At 43.3% G+C, this 14483-nt stretch overlaps 1 protein-coding gene across 4 annotated transcripts in view; it reads right to left on the bottom strand.

Annotated features, from left to right (window-relative positions):
- Positions 1-12718: 12718 nt before the first annotated feature.
- Positions 12719-14483, bottom strand: part of TRMT11 (tRNA methyltransferase 11 homolog) — a 28328-nt gene continuing 26563 nt past the window's right edge. For all 4 annotated transcript variants that reach the window (XR_008234244.1, XM_052781147.1, XM_052781148.1 and 1 more), the window contains one exon: positions 12719-13274. Coding sequence is in view for 3 of the 4 variants with exons in the window: in XM_052781147.1 (XP_052637107.1) it covers positions 13143-13274 (132 nt within the window). In the remaining variant the exon portion in view is untranslated. The remainder of the gene's footprint in view (positions 13275-14483) is intronic.

The raw sequence follows: 14483 nt of genomic DNA on the forward strand, positions 1-14483 counted from the left end.
TCTTGTAGGCCCCCTTTCAAGTACTGGAAGGCTGCTATAAGGTCTCCCCAGAGCCTTCTCTTCTCCAGGCTGAACAGCCCCAACTCTCTCAGCCTGTCCTCATAGGAGATGTGCTCCAGACACCTCATCATCTTCGTGGCCCTCCTCCGGACCCGCTCAAGCAGGTCCATGTCTTCCTTATGCTGGGGACCCCAGAGCTGATGGGGGCTTTGGGGTTTATATAAATAAATAAAGATGGTTTATATAAATACATAAAATAATTACGCAATTTCTGTGGCTGGAAGCTTTGCAGGATAAGGAGTCCTAGGTTCCCATATCATCTGTAGAAAGAATGGCCACAGCACTATATAAAAGGAATCTTCACCCTGCATTCCCAACGGCAGATGTTCCACATGGCAAGATGTTCTCAGCCTCAGAGATGAATGCCTACTTGCATTTCACACACAGAAAACCCCTTCAGGCTTCAGGCAGGACAGAAAATCGGGGGTACCCATGGCAGTCACAACTGCTGCTCTGTCACTCTTGTACTGCTTCATCATCTCAGCATAAGGTACAAATACCCCCACGAGTACACACACAGCATCTCATTCCAAACACCTCCCCAAACTCCTCTGCATGCTGCTGTTGGCTGGGTAACTGACTTAACCTGCTACACAACACTGCTGCTCCCCCGTACTATTCAGGGTGGGATTAACTAGTCAGTGATTTCACACGTTGAGTCTGGTTTATGTCCTGCTACTCAGACCATACCCACACAGACAAGGACCGTCTCACCAAACCGCACTGAGAGAGCAAAAAAAAAAAACCCAGCACATCCTCACACCAGCTACCCACGCATGCTCTTTGAAATGCCTGGGTCAAAAAGTTGCAGCATCCAAACTAAAGGAATCCCAGGTCACCCCTCAGTTGAAAGACTGAGAGCAAAGAACTGACTTCTCAGTAAAAATCAGTAGCCACTGAGATGCAAATCCAAATAGGACAAAGACCAAATCTTTATGTGACCAAACACATTATGCTCCAAAAGGGACAGTTTCACAGGGTTGGAAACTATCATGAATCAAATCAGCTTGGAAAGAGAATTTGTGAAAGGAAAACAGAAGTAATAATTAGGAGGTATTAGAAAAGAGAGTACTGAATACCTAAAGATCCACAATCACACAGAAAAAAAGGAGATTTTTGCTGTGGCACACACTGTGGCTGGATTTTTCTACACCTTAAAACCCTCCAGAAGAGAGGCTGCAAGTGCCCCAGGGCTGCAAATCTCTTCACGCCTCTCTGAGGTGCTAAATCCCATGGACCAAAAGCCCAGCTGCAGCTCCACTACTGATCCTCGTGGTTCCTCTGGGTTAACCTTGGCACACCCTGTCCCTGGATCACAACAAGAAAAGAAAGCTTTCAGCAGCCGCAACATAGCTTTTCATTTAAAAGAAAAACACAGTAAAGCATAAGTTGCAAGTGAGTAAATAACCCCCAAAGGCAATGCTTCTCACTTGAGTTTATCCTTCCTTTTCTCAAAGATGTGGTCAATCTGTGTTGAGAAAGGCACAGCTAATGACTTTTCTTCTTCCAACCTTCCACAATTTTAAGTTTAACAAAGCCCACTGTTACACAAAAGACCATCGGCTGCTTTCTCTCCACCAGGAGGTTCTTGGGTGATTCAGCGAGGAGCTGCACAGTCTCTGCAGTCAGCCTGAGGTCTAGGAGCAATGTGACAGAGACCACAGTTTCATGACCACAGCGAGCTGATCCAACAGCTCACCTCCAATGGAAGGAAATTCACTCCCTTGCAGTAATTTTTTTTCAGCAAAAAGAATAGTTTTCTGCTGGCTTAGTAAATCGAACTGGCACAAGAAAGGCTCCAGTAAGAACCAGAGTCAGTGCAAGAGCGGGCAACTCTGCTGAGCCCGGCAGGAGAAAAGCTAGGACCAGGGAATAGGGAAAAGGCACAAATCCCCACGCCTTTCAGCAGCACTGCACTGTCACATTAGCTTCCCTGCTTGTGAAACCGCAGGCTGAGGACTTGCTGCAGAGCAATAACTCATCTGCAAAACCTCTCATGAAATGTAATCCGGCACTCCCAAGCAGGATTTGTATCTCACCCATCAGCTCCCCAAAGTATCATACATATAAAGTAACAATCTAGTGAAAGGGGGAGTAAAATTAGCCGTACAAATATTTAGAGAACTCATGAAAAAAGGAGAAACAGGCAGCAACTCATAGAAATCATAAGCCAGAAAACTGATAAGGCGGCCAAAAGGACAAAGGGAAATAAATTCTGTAACTGCCAAAAGACACTAAGAAAGAAGAGATTTTGACGGCTGGGTGTTTGCTCTCCCATGTGTTTGTTGAATTCTTGTTTTTTGCTGTATTTCAAAACCAAATTGCTTCATTTGTGGAAGGACAAAGTAGATGAAAATGAAGAGGCAGAACTATTTCATAAATATTCTTACCCAGCATTATAGAAGCAGCAGCTGATATGCTTATATGAAATAAAGGTGAATTAACTGGCCTCACTGTAAACAGAGAGTTTCAGTAAAACAACAGACATTACCAACCAGAGTAATTCTTAAATGAGCAAGTCTGAGCCGTGTGCATCCAAGAGCTCTAGAAGAGCAGACTGACAAGTGCTCTGGACTTATTTCTCTCCATGGACTAGAAGGAGACTAACATGACTGTGTTAGATACAGACCTTGACATGAAACGTTAGGTGAGTCAAACCTCAGTCTAAATATTGATTGTCAGTCTGTTGCAGAAACTTAAGGTATCTGGAATAAAGCGAATGTTCTGCCAGTTTGGTAAAAGACAAAGTACTGGCCTGCCAACTTGATCAGTGGTACCAATCTTGATATGAAACCCAGTTAATAAAAAAAAATTAAAGGAGATTAAAACAATCAATGCCACTCAGAATGGGTATCTGGAAAGAAGGCTTTCTCAAACTTGTAGCAGTTCCTGAAAGCCTGCTATGTGAAATTCTAAAAAATCAGGGTATTGTATGGTTTAAACAACCCAAATTTTGGAAGTGTCATTCCCAAACCATGCCTAATTTCCATAAATCAAGAGAGACTGAAGTATTCACGAGAAACAATAAACTATTTTGTCCCGTTGATTGGTAGTGAGTTAAATGGATAGCTCTTGTTAATTAGGTATACATTTCTAAAGTACAAATGATTCTTAGTGAGATGAAAAAGCAGAGGAAGGATTCAAAAATCTCCCATATCTTGTTCTTGTAGAGTTGAATGAATTAAAAACTTATCATATTAAACTAAAATTGTATAATATTCATCATTTACTTGGTTACTTTGTTAAAAAATTTAGCTTTTTCAGGGAGTTCATTTCAGTCCATTTAGGCTGTAAGGATCACATAGGCCTTACTGAAAACAAAGAACTTTCTATATTACCTTTTACCTAAATTCTCTTTTCTGAATGGCACACATTACCGCCACTGAGTAGAGTGAGAATTGCTCATGTAAAAATGAATGCTCCTTGTGGCTTATGTTATGGACTTTTAGATTCGGATATGTCAGCCTAAGAGTCGCAAGTCGATGGAAAAGCAAAGCAATCCATTAAAATATTTTTATTATTATTTCAAAAGCTGGATTCAAGACCTGCTGATTGTTGATAATTAGAAGATGGTTAGACAATATATCTTTAAAAAGAAGCATGTCCAAATTCATGCCTTGTTTTTGCACTAATACTACAAACAGGTAGATTGCAGCAGATGTTTTCAAGGGCACAATCTGAAGGCAATAGCTTTATAAAGAACATGTAAGGAGATTATCCTGAATAACTCTTTCTGCTCATAATAGGCTAAGTAGAAAAAACCCGCGTGCTGTTACAGAACTCAAAAAGCATTTGCAAAGGTGGCCGTCACGGAAGAAGCACTTCTTGCTCACAGACTGCGCACATTTGGTATAGAAACACGCAGGATGATGGCTGAAAATACATCCCAGTGCTGCCTCGCCTGACTGAAAGACAGGCTGGACTTCAGCTGAGACGTTTCACTTTCCTCTTGCTGCCTCCTTGAGTCTACACCCATCCCTACCTCAGGGCATCCCGAGAAGGAAAGAAGAGCTCGGTCACTGTGCATTCCCCCAGTTCCTCGAAGCAGCTGGGAGCCAAGTTGAGGCAGCCTGTCAAGCATCTGCTCACACCTGCTGAACAGCCAACGGAGAAAACCAGCAGCTAATGGTGACGAGGAGCACGCCCTTTAAAAACAAAGCCCTCAGCCCAGGGGGAATGAGGGGAAGGTCTCCTGTGGGAGGTCAGAGGGGTTGCATGGCTTTCTGCGCCAGCAGGTACAGGCTGGAGATGCTGCTGCCTACACCGTCCCCCATAACGCTTTAGCAGTGGCCACCTCCTTCACCATCTTCAGGTTTGCCAGAAATTGAGAGTGGTCCACCTGAGAAAGCTGCTGTTGCTGTTGTTCATCATGATTAACAGAATATGCCATAAATATAACTGGTAGTATTCATATTCCCTCTTGGTTTGGGTTTGTGTGGTGGGGTTTTGGTAGCAGGGAAGTGGGTTACAGGGCTGGCTCCTGTGAGAAGCTGCTCGAAGCTTCCCCGCTCCACGTCGGACCCGCCGCTGGCCCAGGCTGAGCCTGTCAGCGATGGTGGTAGCACCTCTGGGAGAACGGATTTCAGAAGGGGAACGCCCAGTGAGTGGGGGATTGGAATGTGAGAGGAACCCCTCTGCGGGTACCGAGGTCAGGGAAGGAGGAGGAGGGGATGCCCCCCCAGCCTGTGGAGGGGAGCGGGGAAGCGGAGGCCCCCCAGGATGGCCGGGACTCCGTGGGAAAGCCCGCGCTGGAGCAGGCTGTGCCTGAAGGACTGCAGCCCGTGGGAAGGGACCCACGCTGGAGCAGTTCGTGGAGGACTGTCTCCCGTGGGAGGGACCCCACGGTGGAGCAGGGGACGAGTGAGAAGTCCTCCCCCTGAGGAGGATGGAGCGGCAGAGACAACGTGTGATGAACTGACCCCAACCCCCATTCCCCGTCCCCCTGCGCTGCTGGAGGGAGGAGGTGGAGAAAATTGGGAGTGGAGTTGAGCCGGGAAGGAGGGTGGGGTGGGGGGGAAGGTGTTCTAAGGTTTGGTTTTTACTTCTCAGTATCCTTGTTTTGATTTGATTTGTAGTAAATTAAATTGCCCCCCCCCCAGGTTAACTCTGTTTTTTGCCCGTGACCACAAGTGGTGAGTGATCCCTCCCTGTCCTTGTCTCAACCCACGAGCTTTTCGTTATATTTTCTCCTCCTCATCCCACCGGGGGGGGAAGGAGTGACGACGGCTGCGTGGTGCTTTGTTGCCGGCTGGGCTTAAAAACCACGACACCTCTCCATGCAGGAGATGCTCCAGGCAGGTCAGCAAGGCGCTCAGAGCATCTGCAGCAAGGAGCTTCTGCCATCCCCGCCGGCAAGTGCTGGCGTCGAAGCCGACGTGCTCACAAATAGCCTTCCGACACCCTTGTGAGCTGCAGCCTCACACCTGGAGGGGCTGCGCTGGTGGAGACGGCACCTTCTGGCAAGGTCACGGGAAGAGGCTGTTAGCGTCCCACGGCACTGCCTGCGTTCGGAGCACTGCCTTCGCTCTTAGCGCGGTCACGAAGAGAGAGGAACGCACCGAGCAAGGTCTTCGTAAGCTCCCAAGCTTCCAGAAGCCTCTCCTGGCAAGAGTGAGGAAGGGAAGGAACACGGGCCACTTGCCAGAGATTGTCCAATTTAAAGAAATGAATTTAATTGTTTATGGCAGCAGAAGAGCTTGCAGCTGCTGGCTCCGGGAAGCCTGGACAGTAAGAAAACACGGCATCAACGCTGCTAGAATTAAGCAAGCGAGGTGAGCACCTAGCAGCCGGGACTCGGGAAGCTTGGTGGCTTCGTGTCCCTGCAACGACAGGCTTGCACACCCACCTTCCCCATTTTGAACAGTTACTTCCCAGCGTGGCAACTCTCTCTCAAATCCACGCTGGCTGTTAACACGTAGAGTAGCCAGCATGAGATCGTGCTTAAAAAAAACCCCACCACCCTGCAAAAGCCGGAGGTCTGTCCCACCAAGGGGAAGCCCAGCAGGCTACTCGGGCGGGCGGGAGCCGCCGGCTGCGTGCTCCGTGCCCTGCTCGCCCCAGCCCAGGGAGGGGAAAGGCAGGGAGAGTGCTAACAACTGTGTAATTACAAAATTGGGTTTGCTTGGGGTTTTCTTTTTTTTTTTTTTTTTTTTTTTTTTGCCTCAGAAGATAAGAACAGTTGGAGAAGTATATGCTGTGGGGCCTCAGCAAATCTACTGCCAGGATTTGCTGTTTGAGGCTTTCATCCATCCAGTTTTAATCCAAATTAGTAGGAGCTTCAGAATGGGATTCTGGCAAAGTCACAGCTGGAAAGATTTTCATCATTAATTCGCCAAGCATATAAAAATACAATTAAAAAAACATAGAGAAAGGGGGGTGGGATATAACAGTTATTGGCACAAACATGTTTTGCTTTGCTTTTAAGAGTAAAAACAAAAACCAAAAGAAATTCTATATTTAATTAAGAAATAGTCCGTATCTTTGTCTTCTTTGACATCTTTACATAAGGCTAAAAATGCTATGCTATGGTTATTATAAAATTAATTTCTCACTGAGGTAGAAATTTGCTTTGCTTTATAAAGAGGCAAGGCAGCTGGGGGCGAGAGGGGAGGTCCCGCTTCCCTGGCCCCCGCGGCACGGGGCCTGTGCGTTTTTTTGGCAGGTCATTCCCCGTAGCAAACAGCAGTAGTTTGTCGAGTTCAGCCTGCAGCTTGTCAGGTCGCTCCAGAGAACACCAGAACAGGGAGGCAGAACAAACACAGGTGGTGCTTGGGCACTTGTGCGTATTTGCCCAGTATGCACAAATATATTCGCCGCTGTCCGTACCGGCTGCTTTGCAATTACAGGACTGAGCGGAGGCATCCCGCTACCACAGAAGCTGCCTGCCAGGAACCTCTATCGAAGAACCAGCCGTAGGTGCACACACACCTCTGTGACAGCTCCTGTTGCAAGCCACGGAGACAAAACCATGACATTTTGCAAATGCCAACTGTGACAAACATTTACTGGTTAAGCGAATCAGCCCCTTTCCTCATGTCATTTCATTACGTTTTTCCAGGGAATGTTAAGGAATGAGGCTCAAGCAAAGGCATACAAGTACTCTCTGCCACATACACGTTTTGAAGAGAGAGTAGAAACTTCCCAAAGCTTTCCTAAATGGCTAGAGGTTTGTTTAGTAGCAAGACAGAAGGTTCTCTCCAAGACAGGAGCGTGTGCCCTATGCTGCTGCTCACAATTCTGGTTATCCTAGTCTCTGCCACAACTGGTTTTGCAATAAACACATTGCACCTGTCTAGCACTTCTAATCTCAGGATCTCACAGCTTTATGCAAACAGCCTCAAAACAAACCTGTAGAGCAGAACGATTTATAATGGCATGAACTGTGGCCAGAGAGGCATCATTCCACCCGTCACATACATTCCCATGAAGAACAGGACCACAACTCAGTGGAGAAGACCGCCTGTGTGTAAGGAGCTATCCTTCCAATTGAATAGATCCAACCACTCAAAGGATTTTCTCCACATAGCTATGTTTCATCTCTAGCCAAAAATCACCATATTTTATGAACCTTCCCTATTACTTGTTAAGAATTTTCATCGCTAAAGTTATCCTGTACTGAAATCACCCACTTGCATTTCTCCTAGTGCTGCATTCAACAGAAAAAAAGATAGAACAAGGATTAGTCTTGCCTCCAAAATGCAATCATCAGCATAATTCCCCGTGTTCAGTGGAGATCTCTCGTATCAGTCTCAGGATAAAGCAAAGACACTCTGAGCTGTCCAGTCATGGCACTGAACATCCATCCTTAGTCATCACTCGGAGACAGCCCATCTTTTGGGACATACTCTTATAGAAGGAAGTACTATGATTAATTGCTATATGACTATTTTGCCAGTAGTATCTCCTTATGGAGATGAGATTGCTTAGTTAGGAGTTATGTATTGGATTAGAATTAACTACTTATCCCATCACATACAGTAACATGACCTGTTATTTTGCGCTTTATTAGTGAAAAGTTTATCAGAATGAATCCATGAAGAACAAGTTTTAAATTAGAATTTTATACAGCAAGTGCTATTTTCATTGAAAAAAGCCTGAAAAGTAATTTTTAAATAACATTTAGTTTTGGAAAGAATTAAAACAGTGATAATACTATGCTGTTTTGACATCTTTAGAAGGTAAGATTTTTTTTTTTATTTTAACCACTTTTATGTAAAGCAGCAGAAATTTTGGATTAGAATCTCAGATGACCATTAGCAATCATCACATCTTCGTACAAAATAGTCTCTTTCTAGCACCCAAAAATTAAATTTGAAAAAATTAACTTTGGGGGAATTTTAAATGAAGCAAAATGTCCTGTTCCTACCCAGTTGTACTCAAAATACTGCTTGTCAAACCTGACGTGTAGGGTCGAAGCCTCCGGTGCCTAGGTCTGCTGTGGGTCATCAGCAATCTGTATCGCATCTCCTGGGCACCTGAGAGTACAGATACCCAAGATTGCAACAGCGGCAGTAAAGACAGTAAGATCTCCCTCCTACCAGTGGATTTTACCTTTCAGCTGCCCACCTCATTTTAAGCAACATACAAGAATTAAAAAAGATCTTACTTGGCAAACCTGTCTTGAGGTCCAATACCCTCAGAGTAGCCAGATAGATCGTCCTTTCTCTGAGACCTTGGCTCTGATGAGGCCTTTGAGCTAACAGAGAGCTGCGTCTCTTTTGAGTGGTGTCCTCCCCATCCATCGGCTCAGGAAAGCGCTAACTGGTTAGAGGCACTGGACAAAATAACAGCAGCCATGATAGAAAACTATAATGAAAACAGTTGTGAGGATACATACCTAAACAGAGATTTTTACAGTAAAATAAGCCAATAAGAGAACATCAGAGAAATTATTCAAAAAGGTAGCAGGGAGGCAGGTAAGATACATGTTGCTGGTTTAAATTATGTGACCACCAAAATGAATGATCTAAGAGAACAAGGTTAAAAACCCACATTTTTTCCAAATAGCAAACAGAAGAGAAAGGCAGAGAGGGATGCTGGCCTCTTCCTTCTCCTGGGTACCCACAACTCCATTTTTTTTAGGAGCAGGGAAGAAGTTTCCAGGCGGAAAAGGCAGCCTTGTTCAACTCTGGACCTCAGTTTAAACTGCAGACCAAGTTAAACAGCAAAGAAAGACTGCATTAAATTTTTCTTCTCAGCTTCTGTGGTGGGGTGGAAAGGAGAGTCAGAAAAGAGAAACATGGTGGTGACGGGAGCTGAGCCAGCAGAGAACAACCTTTGCCTTTTGGAGACTTCATCAGCCGCCTGTCAGCTAACCCCAGAGCTGCTTGTTGTCCGACGGGGAAACCCGTAACCACTGCGTATCATCCCCTCCCGTCTTGCCCACTTCAACTGGACATTTTTGTCTCCGGAAAATGCGTGACCAGAAGACAGTGCAAAGTCACAGGGTCACCATCTCTGTGACACCCTTCTCTGGCTGGCGCCCCTGAGGCTATGGAGTTCTCCTGGGGACAGTGGAAATAACCATTAAAAAGAAATCTTAAAAAGCAGTGATAGAAGGAAAGAGAAGATTCAGAATTATTAAGGTGTTTCCTCCCTATAACACATCTACAGTTAACAAATATCAAAACAGCCTGAGAGAAAGCCCGTACTTTATCTTCTTAGCAGCATTTTTCAGTGTTTTTGGACAGGAGAGCCTTGACTGAGAACTCGGAAAAATTTGACTGCCTTCTGCCAACTGCCATGTGTATGGATACCTATGACCCTCTTATAAGTCACAACTCCGAGCTAAAATACTAGTCTATATGGAAGAGACGCCAAACAGTTAAGGGCTTCCACCACAGTCTTCCAGTCCTGTTGAACAGGTAGAGAGAAAGGAAGGACCCACCAAAACCAGACTTCAAGAGTTGCTGTTGAAGTGCCCGTACCCAGTGAGCGGACACTGCCGCAGCGCACGGTCCCAGCACAAAGTCCAGCAACAGGCGTTGTGGAAACAAGAAGCCTGCTCTACTAGAGGAGACCCAGAGTTAGATGTTGTCCCAATAACAGACACCAGTTTCTTAGGCGGGTTTAAAGGGCGGACTGGGCTCTCCTTGAGATGTTCAGCAAGCTGACACAGCTGCTTGACTCCACTCATCAGAGCAATAAGGAGAAACTACAGCGTCTGAGTTCTTGTGAGTTGGTCTTGTAGCTTGAGTAGATGTGGGAAGTTCAGCCAAGACCTGTATGCTTTCATTTGAGTCTTTTTGTTTTAAAGAGAAGATCAAGAAGCAGCAGGACCAGCACTGGCTGTCGCAGCAGCAACAAAAAACATTAGTTAAGAGTTTTTGTCTCCAGGTCTTGTTTCCATGTGGGTTCTCTGATGTTTAATGAGGGTTGAACTCACATTACTACCTGTTCCCTGGAAGAGATTAACTAGGTCTTTTCTCTTCAATACCTCTGCCTATTTCAACAAAATTTGTAGCTCCTTGTTATCTGTAAGACCTCATTGAACCTTGAACTTCTGTCAAACTTGTTCAAATTGGCCACTAATTAAAAAAAGTATTAGAGAGAGATGGCAGGTAGGGCACACAATTAATGCAGAGAAAATCGATTTCCGCTACTTTTCTGCTTCCTCTTCCCACAGCTACGTGGGAGGCTTGGCAGCCAGGAACACCACCACCAGGTAAAAGGATTCTGTGAAAAGACGATGCTCTCTCCCTCTGTTGCCTCGACAAATCACTCCCTGCAGCAAGAGACAGCCTCTGCCCGTATCACCTCACAGCCGTTTTCAGCTCCTTCCTCCATCCAATTTGCTGCAGCGCAACAAAGTGCTCCAAAAATAACACTTATTTTTCAAAACTGGAAAATGGCACAAACCACCCCAAAGGAGAGAATGACAAGGGCATGAGTTCAGCACGGGCTCGTGAACTGACCCTTCCCTGCCAGCATCAGGAAACTGGAACCTGACGGAAAGAGACTGAATGGAACCAGATCGAACAAAAGCGCCAGAAACCGCGGCCACCGATCGCCAAATCCTGCCGAAAAGATAACTCACCCGCCTGTCAGTCCTTCGCTGGAGCGAGCGCAAGGACTGTGTCATGGCCCTGCAGCTATAAACGCCTCCGCTTTGCAAGTCTGCGCGTACAATCGGCTGGAGCATGAACGCTAAGCGAGGAGAAATTTAAAGATCAGAAATGTTTCCCAATGATAGCTTTAAAGTTGGGGATCAGCAGAGCTTGAACATCTGATTTCAATTCTAAACTATTTTGATTAGCGGATGTTGATGCAGTACCCCAAATACACTTACAATTTCTGTTGAAAATGGTATTCTTCAGTAATGATAGAGCTGTTATGTATGAACTGCTAAACAGAGGCCACACCACTGTTGCTGAATAGACTAAAAGTTGGACCAGGCAGAGGAGAAATAAACTAAATCATTCTCTTTGAATAGACAGAGCCAGATTTGCCACTACCTTACATCTTGTATAACCATTTAGATCATGTCTATGTAGGGTAACCTTTATGAAAATGAAGTTATAAATGCATAATAAATCCATCTAGAAAAATTCCTTGCCTATGAAGAACAGAAAGTAATTTTAATTTGTAAAGTAATAAAAGCTGAACGCCAAATTTAATGCTAAAATTGAAGTCAGAAGTTATATGAAGACAGGTTTTCAGAAGCAGTAATTTTCTGATGTAATATTTGAAAATGATCAATTCAAATTCTGCTTTTGAAAAATTTTCTGAGCTTTGATCTTGCTCCAAGTTTAGCCCAGAACGACTATTATATGGCTGACATTAAAAGTCTCAAAACAAAGTGATTTACAATGGAAACACAGAAAATAAATCAGTATTTCAGAACTTCCTAACACACCACAGATTAGATCCAGAAGGTCAGACAAAGTTGTCATTGAGTATGCGAGCTCTCCCTGCTGCAGCTGAGGACCGCAACACACAGAAGAGCAGAGTCCGTTAATGAACTCGATCAGATATACACGATGACTCGTGCCTTCCTAGGTATCTCTGACTTTTTGGAGAGGCACTTCAAGATTATAATCTACAACGATTGTAACATGACCACAGTCAGTGACTTACAGCGAGTTGAGAAGTAGGGCTTCCTCTGGCCAGAGCAAGTAGATACATTCACCAACGCCCTGCTGAAGAATATTTGACCACCAAAATGAGAAGAACCATTAACATCCTGAATTAATGGGCTTAGTGGTTTTCAGATGAGGTATTTTCATGATGGACATGGTGTGGATTCAGCAAAGTTTGCCCTTTAACAAATGCAGCTTCAATTTCAAAGATTTGATTAGGTTTAATACCATTAGGGAACCATTACTGATTTTATGCTGTTGTTGTTAACTGCTTTAACTATCAGTTTCTGAACCAAAAATTGCAGACAGTTGGCTTGACCAAGAGTCAAGGTTTAGGAATGCAAAAGCAAATCCAAGGTACAGATGAGCTTCAGATGTGGACAGGCTTCACAGGGTTTAATAGGCTCTCCAGAGTTTGTCAGGTCAGAGGGGCTTTTTTTTTTTTGGGGGGGGGGGGGGGGGGTGCACCCACATTTGTTTCTTTGTGGTTTTTGTTTGTTTTAAATACTTCTGGCATCAGTCAGAGCAACTGGAATTCATACAAGCAGTTATTGCATGCAACAATTAAAAAAAAACTCAACAACAATCTTTTGTTTTATTGTATACCATTTACAAAAAAACAAAACAAATGAAAATGATCACCACCACGTGTTTCTAAAACAGCCAGATGTTCACAGTTTAAGAAGCCAAATAATACTACTACTTTTTTGTAAACATTAATGGTGAAAGAACAATAATAATGGTTTTAGTCAATCATCATTAGTACTTGAAAGTACACATATAAATTAAATAAGACTCAAAAAGCTTGTACAATAAAATCTGCTATAAACAAAGCTAATTAAAAAGAACTGCTCTCAACCTGTGTTGTGGGTTTCATCTTGTTTTAAAATTAAAAGCAGTATTTATTTTTCTGAAGCATCCAAATGAATGTTCATATCCAGATGTCCTTACAAAGAAACATGATCTTCATTCTTTCCTCATTTTCTAATCTGTTTATATTATATTTTACTTCTGATTGTCTTTTTCTTCCTTGGCAATCCTCTTTGTCACACCACTGAAATACTTCTCACGGAAAGAATTGTGTCCCCTGTATGGCATATATTGACCATCCAACAAGTAAGAATGCTGATCTTGATCCTGCATGGTATCAAAATGCAAGCATTAGGTTTTATGGGAGTATGTTCAGCATATATTGCCACTGGTTTTCCTCCAAACTTTTTCAAACAATTACAAGCAAGAGTAAAGTTGGTTTTGGTTTGGTTTTGGTTTTTTGTGTTTTTTTTTTTTTTTTACAATTCAATGGCAAACATTTAAGTCACTAGATTGATTAAAGAATTTCAAAATTAGAATGCTAAGGTTTCCATTAGGATTAACAAGAACATATACATCCTACTGCAAAGTCTTAACATTTAACAGAAATGAAACTCTGTATGCAATGGATTCTCATTTGACATTGATCAAATACAAGCTGTATGCAGACGAGGGTTTTTTGTTGGTGTTTTATTTTGGTTTATGTACTCATTCAAATGTTCTTTATTCTACTCTGTACCGCAAAATGATGCACGTTGTCAGTACCAGACACTTGAAGTGTTAACAGCACTGCATCACTAGAAATATCTCAGCTAACATCACCAGAATCCAATCCTTGCATGAATGAACGACAGCACAGGTACTATGCCACACAGACTTTTATAAAGGAAAATATAAAGTTTAGTTTCCAGAAAAAATACCATCTGGAGAATTCAATCACTCAGAGGTTTGTGGAAGGCGGATACAAACAGAAGAGGAACACAAATGACTGAAATGAGTTCCTACAGTTACTGAAGCGCAATCAGAGGATTTTTTTCTTGTACAGTATTCATGTACTTCTGAAAGTTAAAGTTGATACAGTAAATCCCTACACATAATACCTATTTGACATCAGCCAAGAACATAGTTTAGAAAATTGGTCCATTATATATACAAAGGTGTAGTTCATCATGTACTGTGGCTTTATACCATTAAGATACTTGTCAACTAATGTTATCAATACTGTAAGATAAACAATACATCACACTTTAATCTGAGTGCTAAAGAAAACTGATGGCAACTTTTAAAAACGGTTTTACACTTATGGTTGATGTCAGTTTATTATGCTCAATAGCAAGATGGAACTGAGATAAGCAGCCTCACATAGAACAACTGAACTGTGCAAAGAGAAAATAAAAACAAGCGTACGACCGAACTAAACCTCTGTTCCGCTAAATGTTTCTTCTCAATGCATCCTCACTGTCATAACCTTTTTAAGCAATGCAGCAACATACAGATTGGTTCGTTACTCTAAGTTCACAGTTCAGAGTTATTTAT

Source organism: Harpia harpyja, chromosome 3 (assembly GCF_026419915.1).
Source record: "Harpia harpyja isolate bHarHar1 chromosome 3, bHarHar1 primary haplotype, whole genome shotgun sequence".
NCBI classification, from domain to species: domain Eukaryota; kingdom Metazoa; phylum Chordata; class Aves; order Accipitriformes; family Accipitridae; genus Harpia; species Harpia harpyja.